At 41.2% G+C, this 20,317-nt stretch overlaps 1 protein-coding gene across 2 annotated transcripts in view; it reads right to left on the bottom strand.

Moving 5' to 3' along the window:
* Positions 1–9,126: 9,126 nt before the first annotated feature.
* Positions 9,127–20,317, bottom strand: part of aco1 (aconitase 1, soluble) — a 37,883-nt gene continuing 26,692 nt past the window's right edge. For both annotated transcript variants that reach the window (XM_078164831.1, XM_033609771.2), the window contains exons 15-21: positions 19,290–19,414; positions 19,076–19,180; positions 16,760–16,902; positions 16,409–16,556; positions 15,278–15,400; positions 14,398–14,583; positions 9,127–14,306 (exon numbers count right to left, since the gene is read on the bottom strand). In XM_078164831.1, the coding sequence (XP_078020957.1) occupies positions 14,190–14,306; positions 14,398–14,583; positions 15,278–15,400; positions 16,409–16,556; positions 16,760–16,902; positions 19,076–19,180; positions 19,290–19,414 (947 nt within the window). In that variant the 3' untranslated portion in view covers positions 9,127–14,189. The remainder of the gene's footprint in view (positions 14,307–14,397; positions 14,584–15,277; positions 15,401–16,408; positions 16,557–16,759; positions 16,903–19,075; positions 19,181–19,289; positions 19,415–20,317) is intronic.

The following is a 20,317-nucleotide window of genomic DNA, read 5'->3' as shown; positions in this document are numbered from 1 at the left end:
GGTATGAAACTTGATGCAAAAAACACATAATACACACACATACACACAAAAAAACCCATGACAGCAACAGAAGGCTCTTCCCAGTCACAGCTCTATGCTGCAGATGAGCGCATTGCCTGCATCATAGTGTTTGGTCAGTAACGTGGGTCTCACAGTCTCACCACTCAAACAGAAGATAAGGAGTTCTCTCTCCTAACTGAATCAAGTGGGAACGGGATGCCAGAAATGTAGAAAACACATGTACTGAGTCGATTTAAGTCGATTCATTAACATTTTTAGGAAACCTACTCTGAAGCTTCAAATGGCTAAATGCCAACAAATTTAGCTAAATGTATTATATTTATAATCTTTTGTCATGTTTAACTTATGTGTTTCAAAAGTGTCTGTGTATTGTGAACATAACAGAGCACAACACAAGTTAAAACTGTAATTTCTAAAATGACAAGTAAAATTTATGTGTATTCCTTATTTAGCCTACACAAGCAAGATCAGAGCTACTAACATATTGATGAATGCCAAAATACATGTAAATTTCCTTCTGCGCACAGTTTACACAAAAATTCATTATGTTCACATTTTATGAATGAGACCCCATTGTATTTTGGTATTCTGAGCAAAGGCTTTGAAACAGCATTTAGACTAGACCAGGGGGTTTCAAAGTCTGACTCTGGGCCCCCCGAACAAAATTGTACCCCCAACACCCCTCATCTACATATTAGTGACTTCTGTAGCTCCTATGATTGTTGTTGATGATGTCTGGGAGATGCCTTTGCTCTATGATTTGGGAGTACATAGAGCGGTGCTGGGATGACATTTTTCTGTAGGCCAAAAGAAGTTAGCATCCCCCCGTTGCCCTCATCAAAAAGCCTATGGGATTTTAGATTATTTCCGAAAATAAGCTTTGAGGCAAACAAATGTTTATGATACTTACACGCTCTGTTCAGCAAGATAATCTCCACAAATGAATACCACTGTTATGATTTTTGAAGCCTGAAAAAGCTAACGTTAGGCCAGGGGGTCAGCAATCTTTAGTATCAAAAGAAACATTTTTGACCAAAAATAATAAAAACAAAACCTCTGTTAGCCATATAATGATGGTAACACAGACTATTAACCCTAAACTAGTCAATCAATATTACAAGTGGGTCAAAATAAGCATTCATTATTATGTTTTACCTCAAGGTGGCTATTCTGTAGTGAGCAATTTATGATCATCTGGAACTTTAACGTTGCACAGCTGCCAGTGAAAGCAAATGCAGCTGTCCACAAATTATTAAATTCTCTTTTCCCCTCTGAAATTTCACTTTTCTGGATTTGGAATCCATAGCTAACCTAGCTAGGGAGCCACTGCTCTTGAGGTTTGGCAAAATTTGGAGTTGACAAAACAATTTTTTTGTGTTTGATGCATGGCTGCATAATTTCTTTAGGCCTACAATGATGATAAACGGAAATTAAAATGCTAAAAAAAGCCATTATATGTTTCAATATGATTTTTTTTTTCAAAGCCACAGGGAGCCACTGAAAAACGGCCACAGAGCCACATCTGGCACCAGAGCCACAGGTTGTCTACCTCTGCATTAAGCTATAAACACATAAAGCTATAAACTACACCACAGTTGCATGACTTAATGTCACCACCATTATGAGGCTGTAAAGCCTGGCAGTTCAAGGTTACAGTGACCTTGACCTTTGACCTACGACCACCATCTAATCAGTTCATCTATGAGTCCAAGTGAATGTTTGTGCCAAATTTGACAGAATTCCCTAAAGGTGTTCTTACGATAATGCATTCCTGAGAATGAGATGGATGCAGGGTCACACTGACCTTGACATTTGACCCTTGATTGCCAAAATCTAATCAGTTGATTCTCGAGTCCAAGTCAATCTTTGTGTCAAATTTAAAGAAATTCCCTCAAGGATTTTTTTCCAACTCTTGACTTGTAAATGCACACCCCCAACTTCATTAACAACACATCATTTTCACATTTAGTTTGACTGAAATACAATAATGCTGGTCACGTTATCAGCCTCTCAGTACAGATCCATGTGTTCCATGTCATTAACACTCTCAGCGCTCCATCTAGCTGCTAAAATGAGCAGTTAGATCACAGGGACAATATTCCCCCTCACTGTATGAAGTAAGGCCATAATATCCAAATATGCCCAAATATGCCAGACTCTCCCTGCTGACCCATTCAGTTTGCAGATGATGCCCAGGTACTGCTTCACTGGCATCATTGTTACAGTGTACAGTTCTGAGTGGTGTGTCCAAGTGGTGTTGCTGTTTTTTGAAACCGCTTTTAACATTACCGGCACTGCACTCTCCTGGCTCAAATCCTACCTCTCTAACAGATGTGAGTTCATATTCAGGATTGGTCATTTGGTCCCCTCCTGTTCACCCTGCACATTCTCCCCCTTGGTCAAATAATCCACTGTCATGGACTTCAGTTTCACTGCTTCGCAGACGACATTCAGCTCCACATCTCCACCAAAGCCATCACTCCTGCCACTCACTCTACCCTCACCAGCTGCATCACTGAAATAAGATCCTAGCTCTAAACAACTTCCTCAGCTTAACTGTGACAAATCAGAAGTCATCATCATCATCGGTCCCAAATCTCTTATCAAATCCAGCCATAACGTCTCCCTTGACATCACACAGGGCCTTCTCGATTACTGCTCCCACTCTCCTTAATTCACTCCCTAAAGACATCAGAGACTCCCTCTCACTCTCCACCTTCAAGAAATCTCTCAAAACACACCTCTTCAAAACTGCCTACAACCTATAAAAATTGTATTCTTATTCTCTCTCTTTGCAGTCTTTCCCTTCTTATGGATTATTTCATCTTTGTATTGTGTTTTTCCTTTGCTTTGATGTTATTTTATGTAAAGTATCCAGAAAAGTGCTATATAAATCCAATGTATTACTATTATTACCCCAGCAGAAGCCTTTGCTCAACTGCTGTGGGTACAATCAATGTAAAACACCATACTGTCTCTATTTCAGTGCTTTCAAAAGTATTAAACAATGGAAAACTAGAAAGTAGTATGAAGATTTTGTAGGCTATGTCAGTGTCAATTGTTTTTGCAAAGTGTTAACAAAATGATAACGTCATAAATGGAGGTGGCTGTGGCTAAGGAGGTAGAGCGGGTCGCCCACCAATCAGAAGAAGCTCCTCCAGTCTGCATGTCAAAGTATCCTTGAGCAAGATATTAAAATTGCCCAAATTGCTCCCAATCAAATCAATCAGATAAAATCAGGCTTTAATTGTCATCTCACCAACATACAACAGTAATGCTGGTAAAACGAAAGTGTTTGCAGGGGGTGGTTCCAACACTTAATTAATAAATACTAATATCATAAATAGACATCAATAAAATACAATCAAACCCTAAATATCCAGCAATAAATCACAAACTAAAAGTCCAGTATGACACTCACACATCAGCAGTGACCATTTTCAGAAAAAGTGACAACTGGCATTTGGCATTTAAAGTGACCATGTGCAGTGATGTGTAGTATGTATAAGGTACATGGAATGGAGAGTCCAGTTTAACTGTTTAGCATCCTAACAGCCTGTGGGAGGAAGCTGTTAAGCAGTCTACTGGCCCTAGACTTGATGCTGCGGTAGCATTTGTCTGATGGCAGCAGTTCAAAGTGCCTGTGGAGAGGGTGTGAAGGATCCCTGATGATGCCCTGGAAGACGCTTTTGTTACCTCTAGGCTGGATTACTGTAACTCTCTATTATCAGGTAGCTCTAGTAAGTCCTTAAAAACTCTCCAGCTAATTCAGAATGCAGCAGCACGTGTACTAACAGGAACTAAGAAACGAGATCATATTTCTCCTGTTTTAGCTTCTCTGCACTGGCTCCCTGTAAAATCCAGAATTGAATTTAAAATCCTACTATTAACTTATAAAGCTCTAAATGGTCAAGCTCTGTCATATCTTAGAGAGCTCATAGTGCCATATTTTCCCACCAGAACACTGCGCTCTGAAACGCAGGGTTACTCGTGGTCCCTAAAGTCTCCAAAAGTAGATCAGGAGCCAGAGCCTTCAGCTATCAGGCTCCTCTCCTGTGGAATCATCTTCCTGTTACGGTCCGGGAGGCAGACACCGTCTTCACATTTAAGACTAGACTTAAGACTTTCCTCTTTGATAAAGCTTATAGTTAGGGCTGGCTCAGGCTTGCCTTGTACCAACCCCTAGTTAGGCTGACTTAGGCCTAGTCTGCCGGAGGACCCCCCTATAATACACCGGGCACCTTCTCTCCTTCTCTCTCTCTCTCTCTCTCTCTCTCTCTCTCTCTCGTATTCTATTACTGCATCTTGCTAACTCGGCTTCTTCTCCGGAGCCTTTGTGCTCCACTGTCTCTCAGATTAACTCATACCGCAGCGGTGCCTGGACAGCGTGACGTGTGTGGTTGTGCTACTGCCGTGGTCCTGCCAGATGCCTCCTGCTGCTGCTGCCATCATTAGTCATTAGTCATACTTCTACTGTTATTATACACATATGACTATTGTCACACATGTATACTGCCAGATATTAATACATACTTTCAACATATTGTACCACAGTAGCCAGAACTATAACTATAATATTATTACTTTCATTAATGTTGTTGCAAGCTACTGTCATTACCTGCATCTCTCTCTCTCTCTCTCTCTCTCTCTCTCACTCTCTCTCTCTGTCTCATTGTGTCATGCGGATTACTGTTAATTTATTATGCTGATCTGTTCTGTACGACATCTATTGCACGTCTGTCCGTCCTGGAAGAGGGATCCCTCCTCAGTTGCTCTTCCTGAGGTTTCTACCGTTTTTTTTCCCTGTTAAAGGGTTTTTTTGGGGAGTTTTTCCTTATCTGCTGTGAGGGTCATAAGGACAGAGGGATGCCGTATGCTGTAAAGCCCTGTGAGGCAAATTGTGATTTGTGATATTGGGCTTTATAAATAAAATTGATTGATTGATTGATTGAAGAGGGGTAGTGGCACTCCAGTGATCCTCAAATGGGCCTTTTTGTCTGACACATTGCAGCTGGCATACCAGGTGGAAATACAATATGTCACAACGCTCTCAACCACACCTCTGTAGAATGTAGTGAGGATGCTGGTGGGAGGGAAGTTTGTTTTAATTTCCTGAGGAAATGCAGTCTCTATTGGGCACGCTTCATGACCATGATGGAAGTCTGGGACCAGAGACCTCATTCTCAGCGCTGCACTATCCGAGGAACTCAACCACTTCTTCAGCCACCATGCGGGAGACACCACTGCAGGAGAGACCACTGCCCCAGTACCTGCATTACCTACAAACAACCAGGCACTTACTCTGCAGCCATACGAGGTGAGGCGTGCATTCAGCCATATCAACACATGGAAAGCAGCTGGCCCAGCTGGCCCCCTGGTGTCCCAGGACGTGTCCTCAAAGACTGTGCCGGGGAGCTGGCTGTGGTATTCACTGACATTTTCAACATATCTCTGTCACAGTGCTCTGTCCCCACCTGCCTTAAAACCTCCACTATTGTGCCACTACCCAAACAGTCTAAAATAACAGGCCTCAATGACTACCGGCCAATGGCTTTAACACCCATTGTCATGAAGTGCCTGGAGAGATTGGTGCTGAAAAACATCAAGGCTGCTCTCCCAAACACACTAGATCCCCATCAGTATGCATACAGATCAAACCGATCAACAGATGACACCATCTCCACTGCCCTCCACACTGTACTGCTCCATCTGGAAAAACCAAGAACATATGCATGGCTGTTGTTTTTGGACTACAGTTCCGCATTTAATACGATCCTTCCAAGCAGACTGTTTCACAAGATGTCCGACCTTGGCCTCCATCATAACATCTGCCTGTGGATACGAGACTTCTTAACCAACCGGCCACAGTCAGTGAGAATGGGCCCCCACCACTCCTCCTCTTTGTCTTTCAGCACAGGAGCCCCACAAGGTTGTGTCCTGAGCCCCTTCCTGTACTAACTTTACACACATGACTGCACAGCCAGCCACAACACCAATGTCATCATTAAATTCGCAGATGACACAACAGTGGTGGGCCTGATCAATGAAGGTGATGAGACAGCTTACAGGGAGGAGGTCTGGAGGCTGACTGAGTGGTGTTCAGTAAACAACCTGGCTTTGAATATTAAGAAAACAAAAGAAATGATCGTTGATTTCAGGAGGAAGAGAAATGATCATCAGCTGCTGGAGATAAATGGACAAAGTGTGGAGAAGGTGGCAACTTTTAAGTTCCTGGGCACATACCTTTCTGAGGATCTTACATGGGCACACAACACTCACTGCCTGATCGGTAGAGCACAGCAGTGACTATACTTCCTGAGGGCTCTCAGGAAGCTCAACCTCCCACAACACCTGCTGCTGTCCTTCTACCACTGTTCCGTGTAAAGTGTGCTGACTTAGGGGATCCTTGTGTGGTATGGCAGCAGCACTGCAGCTGATAAAAAGGCCCTGCAGAGGGTTATCAAAGCTGCACAGAAAATCACAAAAACACACCTACCTACCCTGGAAGACATTTTCAACTCCCGCTGTCTTCAGAAAACTATCAACATTCTGCAGGATCCATCCCACCCAGCCCATCATCTGTCTGAACAGGCAGGCGTTACCGGACAGTTAAAACCAGAACCACCAGACTGTTAAACAGCTTTTATTCCAGAGCCATCACCACATTGAACACAAGCCTACAAACCTGAACCCATACCTAACAACACATACACCTCATAAACACAAAGTGTATGTATGTATGTATGTATTTTATCTCGCCATTTTTTTTTACTCTTTATTTCTTTTAAATGAGCTCCGTTCTCTGCCTTGGGTTTTGAATTTCGTTGTATTCTATACAATGACAATAAAGGAATCTATCTATCTATCTATCTATCTATCTATCTATCTATTCCCTGTACATGTCTTCATTGTCCATGTGGATATGCCCCACAACTGTGGTGTCATCCACAAACTTGAAAATCTGGTTCCCCTGGTGTCTCGCTACACAGCCATGTTTAAGCAGTGTAAACATCAAAGGGCTTAGTACACAACCTTGAGGGCATCCTGTGCGCAGCATATTGTGTTGGAGGTCATGTTGCCAACTCGGACTGGCTGAGGTCTCTCAGTCAGAAAGTCCAGGATACAGAGACAGGTGGTGGTGTTAACGACGAGTTGAAGCAATGTATCTGTTAGTCTCTGGGGAATGATGGTGTTAAACACTGAACTTAAGTCCATACAGGATCCTGGTGTAGGTGTGCGGTCAAGGTGAGACAGGACCGAGTGAAGCATGGTGGATATGGTATCCTCCGTGGAAGCCTGGTGTTTCCTGTGCCACTGAGGTGCCCCTGTGGTTGTGGCTGTTCCATCCGTGTGTGAGTGTTTAAAAAAACTGAGTAGAGGGTAGCACCTACTATGGCAGCCTCGGCCATGAATGTGTGTGTGTGTGAATGGATGAATGTGATAGTGGAAAAAGCGCTTTAAGTGGTCAGATGACGAGAAAGTCGCTATTTAAGTGCAGTCCAATTACCATAAATGAGGTTGTTGTCGAAAATAACTCCATGGTTACAGATGTGTGGGGAGGAATGCAGAGTAGAGTTATCAATAGTGAGGCAGAAGTTGTAAGTGGTTTTGGTGATGGGAGTTCCCATCAGTTGTTGCTAAAAAAAAGGGTCAGACAGTGGTGCAAGTCAGTTATGATAGACCCCAGTGCAAGCTATTGTGCAAGTATTGTCTTGACACAAATAAACTAAGCACAAAAAGTAAGGAAATTTGTGTTTGGTAGATTATTTCTTTGTAACAATGCTTCTTGGCAGTCATTCATATACCATTGGAAAGCCTGTTTATTTCCCTTTTAAATGGTGCCACATTTGTAAGGAACATGCAGTTGTGGGATGAGCAGCAGGGCTGAGTATGTGGGTTGCGCCCATGAAAAATTTGGGAAATAAACAGGCTTTCCAACGGTATAAGATTAATTGCCAAGAAGCATTGTTACAACAAAGAAATAATCTACCAAACACAAATTTCCTTGCTTTTTGTGCTTAGTTTAGATACTTGACATTGTACAACATCAAAAGGCATACTACCCAGCAATCATCATACATATCTGACAAAAATCTCAAAGAAAGTAGGCCTCTAATCATTTAATTGGATACTTTTTATGGTGTATTTATAGATTTTATAGCTTATATAGAAAAAAAGCATATCACTTTGTTTTAGATAGCTACTATTTCAAAAAGTAAAAAGAAAATAGAAAACCATGACACATTTGAGTTTGTCTTTTTGAAGACATATAGAGCAAATGGCATCATTTTTAGATTATTAATATTCTTTTTTTTTTTATAATTTTTATTTGAACACAGGTATATTTCCAAGGTGGCAATCTGAATCACTTGCAGGGGCCCGATCTCTCTACTGGCCCCTCCACCCCAGGGGCCCCAGTGCAATCACACTGCCTGCACTGTCTGTATTTACACCCCTGCTGTCAGACCCCCCCAGCAGATTTGACTCCATGGCTACTGCTTTTGTATGAAGGTACATCAGAGACAACCTAGCCGACCACAAAGCTCTCATTTCTCCTACCTGTTTAAATATTTGGACTGCAGATAGAGTTGGAGAGTGGTTTAAAAGCTCACTTTATCTCCAAACTTAGGACAATTCTTTGAGGGTAATCTAGGATTGGTGCCAGCAGAGTAAAAACAGCCGGCAGTTCATTTTTTGGAATTTCAGAGCTCTGGGGACTATTTTAAGGCTCATATTCCCCAGTGTGTTAAAAAAAGCATTCCAATGTAGTCTCGTAATAGTGTTTGAAGTTCTGTGCAGAAAACCATGATCTTCAAGCTGACTAACCTGATGCACATCTCTAATTTCCCTGTCTTAGAAAAAATACAGTTGGGGCATCGGTAGTGTAGTGGATAGTGCCGGCGCCCCATGTACAGAGGCGATGCCTTGCTGCAGCAGTCGCAGGTTCAACTCCGGCTTGCAACCCTTTGCTGCATGTCAACCCCCACTCTCTTTCTCACCCCATTTCACTCTGTCCTGTTTCAGTAAAGGCAAAAAGCCCCAAAAAAATAATCCTTAAAATAAATAGTTAAAACACAATCTAAGAACTCTAAGGACAGAAAAAAATTACAAAAAAAAAAACAGTTTTTATTATGTTTTCAGTAATCTATGACTTGCAGACAATGCATTCAGACAGTATAATGAACATGAACATTTGTCAGTCTTCAGAATCAAAATGATTAGTGTTTCAGGATAAAAGGGCAAAAAGACTCAAACAGCTTTAAATCAGGACGATCACATATGCAGTTAATAAGGCAGTCAATAACAAAAACATAAGCAGATTTACAATCAAAGCTTGGAATGAGCGAAGAACAAACAGGTATGTTTTCTTGACTGTAAGATGAAGAGAAACATGAAAATGATTATGAATAAGACGACAACCTGAAGAGGAAACAGCTGAACGGTGTGCGATAGAAGGTAACCATTATTGTGATACGGTATTTCACCACAGAGGGTTTCGCTGAAGGAGTAACCACAATAATAGTCCACTCTCAGTCTAGTCAAGCCAAATATCTTCCTTTATGATTCACTGGTCCAGCACCATCAATAATATCATATTATCACCAACATAATCCCTGATGACATCCACACAGGGTCCATGCTGTAGCTTCTCAGGAGCTTTTATCACAAGCTCTTCCACATCAGATAACCAAATGTTTATTTTTTTTTCTGAGCACTTCAAGAACTTCTTGTCCACATAAAAAAAGCTGATTCTTTAACAATGTTAAGGATAAACTTTAAAATCACTACACAATTCTTGCTTTAAAAGAGGACTTCTGAATTATTACAACATGGGTCTTTTTATCATTTTTAACAAGAGATGGGCATTGTTAGGACTTTATTGACACCTCTACTCTGTACTACTACTACTCGGTCCGGTGGTTTATCTGCTTCTCATTGTCACTGTTAACTACAATTACCAGTAAAGTTGCAGGTAAAGTGGATGCTTTGCACACATCTTCCTCTCGGAAGCACTGAAGATATATACCAGTGGTTCCCAACTGGTCAAGCCACAGGGTCCAGATTTCTCATTAGTCTTTAGTTCAAGGTCCATACAGTTTAATACATTCAGCGTCATATTTAAGTTATGCCATCACGTCAAGCTAGTTTGCTTTCTCTGTCAAGTAGCTGTCCGTTAGTCACTCACTCTACAGCAGGAAACGGCACTTCAAATTATAAGCTCTGTGCTGGAAATTCACTGTACGTCAAAATAAATTATGTTTTTTACAAACTTGACATGTTCGCGAGTCACTTGTGGTCTATTCAAAATGACCCACTTCTGGACCGTGATCCACAAATTGGGAATCACTGATCTATACAATCAGCCCAGGTTAGTGAGATTCGTTTTACCAATTCAGTATTTGACCAAATGTCTTCCCTTCTGTTTCTGAGTTATGATGTATAATAATGGCCAGAAAAGTGTTTTTGCAGAACATTATGATGTCACAGAGAAGCTGACCATTGATCTTCTGGATACAAAATGTCATCACTTTATCATTTAATCCTATTAGTCATTTGTGTGAAGCTATGTGTGAATACTAATATCAAATGAATTCTTGAGTTACAGCTCAAAACATTTTGTGAGGTCACAGTGACCTTGACCTTTGACCACCAAATTCTGGTCAGTTCATTTTTGACTCCCAAGTGGACGTTTGTGCAAAATTTGAGGAAAATTCCTCGAGTCATTTTCAAGATACAGCGTTCATAAGACTGAGATGGATACAAGGTCAAAGTGATCTATGACCACCAAAATCTAACCAGTTTATTGCTGAGTCCAAGTGAATGTTTATGCCAAATTTGAAGAAATTCCCTCAAGGTGTTCTTTAAATATTGTGTTTATGACAATGCAACAGATGCAAGGTCACAGTGACCTTTGACCATCACTTCACTTGATCACTTCATCATTTTATCCTATTAAACAACTGTGTGAAAATTTGTTGTGATTAACAAATGAATTATTGAGTTATTGTGAGGTCACAGTGACCCTGACCTTGACCCTAAACCACCAAATTCTAGGAAGTTCATTTTTGAGCCGAAGTGGACTTTTTGTGCCAAATTTGAGAAAATTCCCTCCATTTGTTCTAGAGATACTGGCTTCACAATAATGGGAGGGATGGACGACCTGAAAGCAGAATGCCTCTGGTCACGGCCACTGCCAGCGTGAAGGCATAAAACCAGAATCAACATGAGTGTTAATCCAGCCCTTGGAAGGTGCCACAGGGGAAGGAATGGATGCTTGAGTTCAGCCTCAGACCAAATCTTTTAACAGCTACAGTTAGGTTTCACTCTTATCATAGCAGAACAGTGCACTCTGCATGGCTGCAGATGATGATATGAGCAGCAATTTAAGGCGCTCCGTGGAGTTTTCATTCAGCATTACTCACTAGAATAGTTTGACACCTGCACTGTTTACATCAACCTTCCTATTCCCTGCTATTGTGTTGCATATCTCAGCAAACCACTGCCACCTGCTGATCAGTAGAGAAGTATCAAACCATTGGCTGAAATGTGTATCACATCATCTCCTTGTGCTAACAAAATGGGGCACACAAAAAACATTTCTCTACAGGGCTACTAAAAACTCAACAGGGACCTTTATCTGGCCATGGCAACGAAAGATGTAGGGTGTTGGATACACTCCTCACACTGTCTTGCTATGTTGGATTTCTACTTGTGCATCAGAGGTTAACTTTACCTGTGCTGGCTACATGTGTCAGAAGTTATGCAGTTTTGTGAGAATACATTGAGGCTACTGTGCCTACTGTGATTGGCTGCTTGTGTTTTCTGATGTCGGCAGAGACACAGTTATCTTTTCCTTTTCAATAACACACATCTCCACGGTAAACCTGCTGTATTATCAGGGAATGAAACTATGTAGATATGGCAACAGAGCGGAATGTTCACTAATGAAATAAGGTGAAACATCTTGCTGATATGAAAGAATGCAAACACTGCAGATACTGCTGGGGAGGACAGAATTTATGACTTGAGATTGACAGGATTACTCTCTGAAGTATCAGTATGTAGTACTCACTGACAGTCTGACATTTTCACTACTTTGTGCTGTCGTACCAGTTGGTACCTTCAAGGTACACATCTTTAAACCCAGCTATAGAGCAGCAGTTAAATGTCATCAAAACTGAAAAAAATAAAGACCCACACTGTAGAGTGGTAGTCCTTTGCCTTGGCTCAGCTCAAACTCAAAACAAAAGTAGTGCCTCCCCCCCCTTTTTTTCATAGAGATGCACCAATTTTCTTGGACGTTTCCGATTTCCAATTTTTAAAGTCTGACCTTCCGATTCCGATTTTGGGTGATACCTATTTCATCTCTTCCTGAAACTGTAATGCTGGGTTTAGACTACAGGATATCAGCCCAATTATAGCCTGACGTGGCGTCGTACTGGGTTGGCTCAGATTGTGAACGACAATGAGTGTTGTGTGTGACAATCCATCGTTTTATCTCATGTAGTGTGTCATCATAGACAACAATCAATGCTGCATTTGGAACACCTCACGACATCCCGACAGAAAGTCTGGCATGTTTCAGTTGTATGCCTACACCCACAAGTTTCTCTTACAGTTTATATCCACGTCTGTGAAAACATGGATACTTCACACACAGATCTATTCAACCAGCACAGTTTCAAGATGAGCGTCACCAATTTAGTATCTGACCAAATACTTCCCCTTCTGTTCCTGAGATATGACGGTTAATAATGGCCAGAAAAGTGCTGTTGTTTTTGCAGAACATTATGTCATAGTGAAAGCTGACCTTTGGGATATAAAATGTCATCACTTCATTATTTCATTCCATTACACCTTTGTGTGAAGCTGTTGTCATTATTTGCAAATGAATTATTAAGTTATGGCCAAAAACATGTTATGTGAGGTCACACTGACCTTGAACTTTGACTTTCTGCCACAAAATTCTAATCTGTTTTCTATTCAGTTCAAGTGATGTTTGTGCCAAATGTGAAGAAATTCCCTCAAGGTGTTCTTGAGATATCGTGTTCACGAGAATGAGGCAGACAAGGTCACAGTGACCTTGATCTTTGACCACCAAAATCTAATCGGTTCATCGTTGAGCCCAAGTGGATATTTGTGCCAAATTTGAAGAGATTCCCTGGAGCCGTCTTGAGATATCATGCAGACAGACGAACACAAACAGAGACAATTTAACAACCCGGTGAGTACTGCCATTAGCATCAGGCTACCAAAGAATGCTATTTTTTCATAATGGAGGATATAAATGAATTAAAATTCACACATATTGGCAGGGCTTTTATTTACAACTGCAGAGGGTATGTATCTTTATAGAAAATTTAACTGTATGTCGTTAATAAAACACTGACAATTAAATACCTTTTACATTTTCTCCCAAACTGCAGCAGGTTAGAGGATGCTCTCTCACTCAGACTCTAAATAAAAAGTGCTCCGGTTACTGCACAAACCTTTGTATGAATCAAATCCATCTGCAGTATATCCCACTTTGTCTCATGTGTTTCACTTTCCCAAAAGAGAACAGGAGCAACAGATCTATAAATACTCAAAGAAGAAGGTCAGAAAAGTCACTAATGATGGGGCGTGACGAAGCACCTGTATTTGATGAAGTGGAAATGGAAATGGGTGGCAGAAGCTGTGACAATAGTTGGTTAGTGTCTGTGCCACTGTATGTGCGACGTTTAACAATGTGTCACACATGCATGTAAATCTGTTTGGATTAGGATCCTATATATCTGAGACTGACCAGCTGGTCATCAGTTACAACTGATCAAGCTGAAAATTGGCGGATGCTGGTCACCAGCTGATCGATTGATGCATCTCTACTTTCTAACTCTTTAACATCATCTAATCTTGCATATCTTAATTAAATATCCACATCTCATATATACTCCCCCCAGCTTTGCTATGTAAATAAAACAAGTAGCAGCATTCTCAAAAATGAGAACATAGTGATAACTGTCTGTAAAAGGCTCTTTCCACCGTACATGGACAATGATTGGATTACTTTTGGACGCTATTCTTCTGTCAACCGTTGACATGAACTCACTATGGTGTTGCCATGTTGGACTGTAGCTGAGAGTTACAGGGATGGCACGTTGCTCTCGCTCTGTACTGTACTTGGCACGTTAGTTTTCAGACATCTTGCGGATCATGTAGTTGAGGATTCCTCCATGGTGGAAATATGCCAGCTCCACGTCGGTGTCAAACCTCATCCGCACTTGGAATGTTTTTCCTGTGTCAAGCTGCGAGGGCAGAGAGAGACAACATCAAGTATCACATCACCTCAGCAGTGCAAAGATGTCCCAGTTCTACACTTAAGTGTCTTTAACGAACCTTCACATCTACCATCATCCTAGGTGTGAGCTGCTCGGGGATGACGATGGTGTAGCGCTCTCGGCCGGTCAGTCCCAAGCTGTCAGCAGTGTCTCCTGGGAGATACTCCAGGGGAATCACCCCCATCCCAACCAGGTTACTGCGGTGGATCCGCTCATAGCTCTCTGCCAAAACTGCCTTTATACCCTAAATACAAAAACAAAAAGGTTCAGTCTTGACACTTTAAAACACATCTGACCAAAGCACTAGGGCTGTAAACTTCTGGTCAGTTAGTCGACTGGTTGGTTGTTTAGCTCTTGTTTGACCAAATTCTCAGTAGTTGGAAAATTGCTGGCGCTACTCTAACAAGGTCGCATGTTCTCAATTATTGTTTAGCGCTCTTCTTTCTCTCTTCTGAAGGGATTTTTTGCCAATATCTGACATGCCATTGTATAACAGCTCATTTGGCCAATAACCGATACCAATATGGAAAATTCTGCAACTTTCTTTTCCAAATGTTCTGACTGAATTTATCAATTCATCTGTATGCTTTATTTTATGTATTTTCATTCATGTATCATGGACATACAGACTATTAATTTAAGACCAGCAGTTACAATAAAGCCCAAAATTATGTATTATCATATCACATGCTGTCAGCACCTTTGAAAAACTAAATTATACTGCAACCATTTCAGCAGAAAGTCTCATCCACTATTTAAGTCTCTGTTCGTCATATCTCCATGGTAACAAGTTTTCTAACATGCAGAACAAACTGCATGTTTTTTGTGTCAAAAACAAACAAACAAACAAAGCATCCCCATCATTCTAATTCTAGCTTAATATTGTTTACAAAATAGTATGTATTTTCTTTAACTGCGTATAAAGAAGTGACCCTCACCAGTAGAAAGGGGCCCTTTGCAGCCCAGTCTCTGGAGCTGCCTGAGCCATACTCCTTCCCTGCGAGGACCAGCAGAGGGGTCTCGGACTGCTGATATCTCTCTGCAGCATCAAACACATCCAGCTGGACAAACAGGGACAAATATACAACAGTTCCTGAGAGAGGTCAAGCAAAAGGTCTTTGCTTGAAGCTTGAACAGAAGCGGCATGCATGAGGTTGTATTTACACCAAATCAGCCGTTGCGACAATTTGCTGCAGGGTTAGTGTGGGAGTGTCACTTAAGTGGCCCATTTGTGGGGGAGTGGAGGGGGGAAACCAATTATTGAAAACCAGCTCCTCAGCGAATATTTGTCTTTGGTAAATAACTTGTGGCTTAAAAGATCTGTAGAACTCATTTTCCATTATCATTACTGTGGTGGCTTTAATGTGCTGACAAATGTGTACACACACAGTACACACATAGGCCTGTCATGATAACTAGTTTTGCTGGATGATATGTTGTCCCAGAAGCAGTGTTTCCCCTACCATTATATTAGGAGGGCGCCCTGCCCCCAACAATGATGTTTAGTCCAATGTACATTTCAAATAATTGTTCAGTTGTTGTACTGACTGCTGTCATTAAAAGAAAGACATGAACACCATGATTCCTTTAAGTGTTTGTGTCGGTGTCCGTCGATAGGTCGATAAGTCAATCAATGTTATTAACAACCCTCAATGTTATTTATAGAACTCATTAATATTTAACAATAGAAGTAGACTCTATTACTTGTAACCATGGACTGCAGGTGTCTTTCAGTCTGATCAATGGTTATATGATTGGCCACCACAGTGTGATGTCAGATTGCATTTCTCCAAAAGTCAATTCTGTTTCAGCTTTTCCTCACATTCCGCTGGTTCTCCTACAGCCCCAACGCCACAGCCTGGTTATGCTACTCACATTCAAATAAATGGAAGGAGTGGTGTTTTGGCCACTTTTGTTTGGTGTGAATGCAGCCCAAGTTTTCATTGTTGTTGACAAAAATACAACTGATGCAAAAGCATTTTCTTGAAATGCAACGATAATTTCTGTCAAACAACACAACATCTGCATGATAACTGTTAGGAAGTTATAGAGAGGTGTTGTACACTAACCGTTTCTCCAGTTGGCATGTGAATGGTTTGTGGTGCCTGCTTGTTGAGGAACTTGTTAAAGAGGCGGATATTGGCAAACGTTCCTCTTGCCATGACAGCGTCGTTACCGCGACGTGAGCCATATGAGTTGTAGTCACGGGGACTCAAACTGTTAAAACACAGGAAGTGTGAGGCAGAAAGCTTTCATGGACATTTGGTATATAGATTTAGATAAAAGCTTATTCTAGGCTATTACCATTTAGTTGAACTCTATTTAAAGTTCAAATGGCTCATTAAAATTGAACCAAGAGAGAAAACCTGCATAAAGCCAGCACTTAATTGCTTTCAGTTGAAAGCAATGAGGTGACTCACCCTCTGTTGGTCAGGTAGCGTGCTGCAGGGCTGTTTCTAGCGATGTTCCCTGCAGGAGAAATGTGGTCAGTGGTGACCGAGTCTCCTAAGTTCAGCAGCACGTAGGCATCATGTATGGACTTGGGTGGCTGCAGGTCCATTGTCTGAATAAAGATATCATGATACAACATACAGTAAAGCCATAGCCAGAATTATTAGCATTATAATAAATAGTTACAAACAGAAGTTCCCATTGTGGTAAAAATAGAAGTACCAGTAGTGGTGGCAGTCAGGGTAATTTTAGTAAAACAAAGTCCAGGGCTGCCAACATTCAAATTAAACATTTAAGCAAAAAGAAAAATACCATTTTCCATTTGCTTATTACGGAAGACGAGAACGGCCACGTATTTCTTTTTTTTTTGTGCACTGTTATCTCGTGATAACGACTTATTATTTCGTTATCTCGACATAACAAAGATTGTTTTCCTCGTGATAACGAATTAATTATCTCATTATCTCGATATAACAAAGATTGTTTTCCCGTGATAATTGTCAAGTCTGATGATTGCGCACTGGTTAATGTGATCGTCTTGATTTCAGCCTACAAGAGCTGCCGTGGTCCTGCCAGATGCCTCCTACTGCTGCTGTTATCATTAGTCACACTTCTACTGTTATTATACACATATGATTATTGTCACATACCATACATTTCCAAATAGTCGCCCGGTGGCAAATACCCGCCGGGCACCTAATAGCCACGGGGGGTTTGACCCCATTTTGCTTATTAAACGCCGTGCCGATTAAATGCCGGGGCGATTATTTCCTCTTTCATTGCCTCAAGGAGGGACAGCCCTGCCTGCAGCCCTACAGCCCTGCAGGCAGAGAGAGAGAGCAGCTCGCGAGGGCTGCTTTCTCCCTGCCTGCAGGGCTGTCTCTCCTTGAGGGACTGTTTGCGCTTTTACGCACGGGTCAGTAGTGAAGTGGCGCACATGACTCGTGCTACAAATGACTCACAATGCTGTGATTGTAAAGACAATAGTCAAAAAATACTTCCTGGTGCTCTGGAGATCAGGGGCCGTTTTCACAAAGCTTCCTAGCACTAAGAGTTGCTCCTAGAGACAAAATTCTACAAAAATTCTCAGAATTATGATGTTTTCTCAGAACGTATCCTTAAAGTTAAGACTAAGTCCTTGTAAAAATAAAAGTTATTCACGGAGCATCTTAGACTTTTAAGAGACTTAAGAGCTTCTTAATCAGAGGAGAAAATGGTGGAAACACAAAGAGGTTGGAGAAATATTCTCCAAACACTCGATGGCAGTGAGTCAATGAAATGTCACAAATTAGATCATGCTGGGATAATGCGTGTGGTCAATCTCATTAGAGATATGCATATATTTCACACCTAATGTTATAATGCTAGAAATAAAATGATCACAACACTAAGATATTTGGAAAACTAGAAAAAAGGCAACAGTGCAGCAGTGATGACTTGGGTCTGTTTCAGCCTTCCATCAGCAGAGTGATCACATGAACAATGACAAGACTTTCACAGTCTCATGCTGCAGTGCATTTCATTTCCACTGGGTGTCTACAACTTGCAGGCTCACAAAAGGGCGTGTCTTTGACAACCAATCACGTCTGTTAAAAGGGTGCATCATACCTAGCAACAGGGTCAACCACTTCTCTTCACTAAGATAAAAGTTTCTGTCCCTTCCTCACTCAGAGTTACTCTGAGAACTTTCCTAAATCACCCTTAAGCTAGGACTCCTTCCTAAAAGTTTTTAGGCTAAGTTAGGAGCTCTCTGAGAATACTCTCAGAATGTTTGTGAATACGGCCCCAGCTCTTCAGGTGAGAAATAAAGTTTAATTAAGGGCTCTCCACACACGATTTTAAGCTAATGCAGAGGTGGAAGAGGTACAGATCTTTCAGTTAAAGTAGTAATAACTTTGTGTGGTCGTCTGTTGATGAGCTGCAGCGTGATGCATCTAGTGCATGCTGGGGCAGCACTTGATATGTGTTACATGACATGCCATGCCACTGTGGTACTGCTGTGTTTTCAGCTTAATGCTTCATAACTTATGCAAACACAACTGAACGTTTAGTAGCTTAAACTGAAAAGACACTTGTACCATTGTGTTAGCCTAAATGACTACAGTTACTTTATTATAAAACTCTTAAAATTTGATATTTCCTGGTTCCCACACTTCTGGTAAAATTATTATCATTAGTTTTTAACACTAAAGGACTCTGTTTTAATAATGGCAGCCTTGGCCTTAAGTAACTACAGCAGTTGCATTATTTTGGGAAGATGTTTGAATTACTGTATATATATTTACCAAACCATCAAAAAAAGGTGGTGACTTTATGTAGGTTGAATTGGGGTCCCATGTATAGAGTTTGTCAGATGGAGCAACCAGAGAGTTCCAGCGCTCATTCACTTTCTGCAACAATACAACACAGTAAGAAGATTCAGTCAATCACACATCTACATCACACTGTAGGAACACTTGCTTGCCAATTTTCTTGCCAACAGACTACAGATTACACTACCTCAATCTTCTCATAGACTTCTTTGAACATTGATGGGATGACAAACGTTCTCTCCACAGCCTGGATCTCTTCCCGTGACGGCCAGATATCCCTCAGGTAAATCTCTCTGCCTTCAGAGTTCGTGGCTACAGAGGAGACACAGGACAAGAGGGCAGAATTTAATATGTGAAAACTATCTTCATCTTATGCATCAAGCTCAAATGTACTTAAAGACATTAAACAAAAAAGATTTATATCAAACATCAAAAAGTTAAAATCAAATGTAATTTCCAACACCAAGGCTAACCTGATGACATCACAACAATTACAAAAAATGGTAAATGGTAAATGAACTGCACTTTAATAGCGCTTTCCTAGTCTTCCAAGCACTCAAAGGGCTTTTACACTACGAGTCACGTTCACCCATTCACACATACATTTACACACTGGTGGCCAAGGCTACCATACATGGTGCCACCTGCTACTCAGTAACCATTCACATGCTCTCACACAGCCATTGGGACCAATTTGGGGTTCTGCATCTTGCCCAAGAATACTTCAACATGTGGTATGGAGGAGCTGGGGATCGAACTGCCGATCTTCCAATTAGTGGATGACCTGTTCTGCTTCCTAAGCTACTGCTGCCCCTTTTCAATGTTACCAGAACAGTTGCATTAGAAAAGAGATGATACACATACTGTATTCCTGATACTGTATTATACGTTATATCAGGTTTGACGAAATCCAACTTCAAACTGATGTTTCTTGCATTTTCCACTCGTCTCAAAGTTCATAAAAGTCAGCGTTCATCGCCCATTTCATCCATTTTGTCCATTTAATCCATGGGCCACAAAGCTTTAACAGCCCATTTCATACAGAGTCCATTCTTATTATCTTTGTCTTGTACTTCACCTGGATGTTCTTCTTGAAACTGCTCGTGACGACTCTGGCTGGTTTTGAATTTTTAACTTCCTCTTCTGGTGTGACAGCAGATTCACAACACTTTTAATGTCTCTGGAACAAGGCAATCGGGTACCTTCCTTAAGTGG

Source organism: Epinephelus lanceolatus, chromosome 22 (assembly GCF_041903045.1).
Source record: "Epinephelus lanceolatus isolate andai-2023 chromosome 22, ASM4190304v1, whole genome shotgun sequence".
NCBI classification, from domain to species: domain Eukaryota; kingdom Metazoa; phylum Chordata; class Actinopteri; order Perciformes; family Serranidae; genus Epinephelus; species Epinephelus lanceolatus.
Note: the sequence above shows the minus strand (reverse complement) of the source record. Positions and strands in the feature narration are given on the sequence as shown.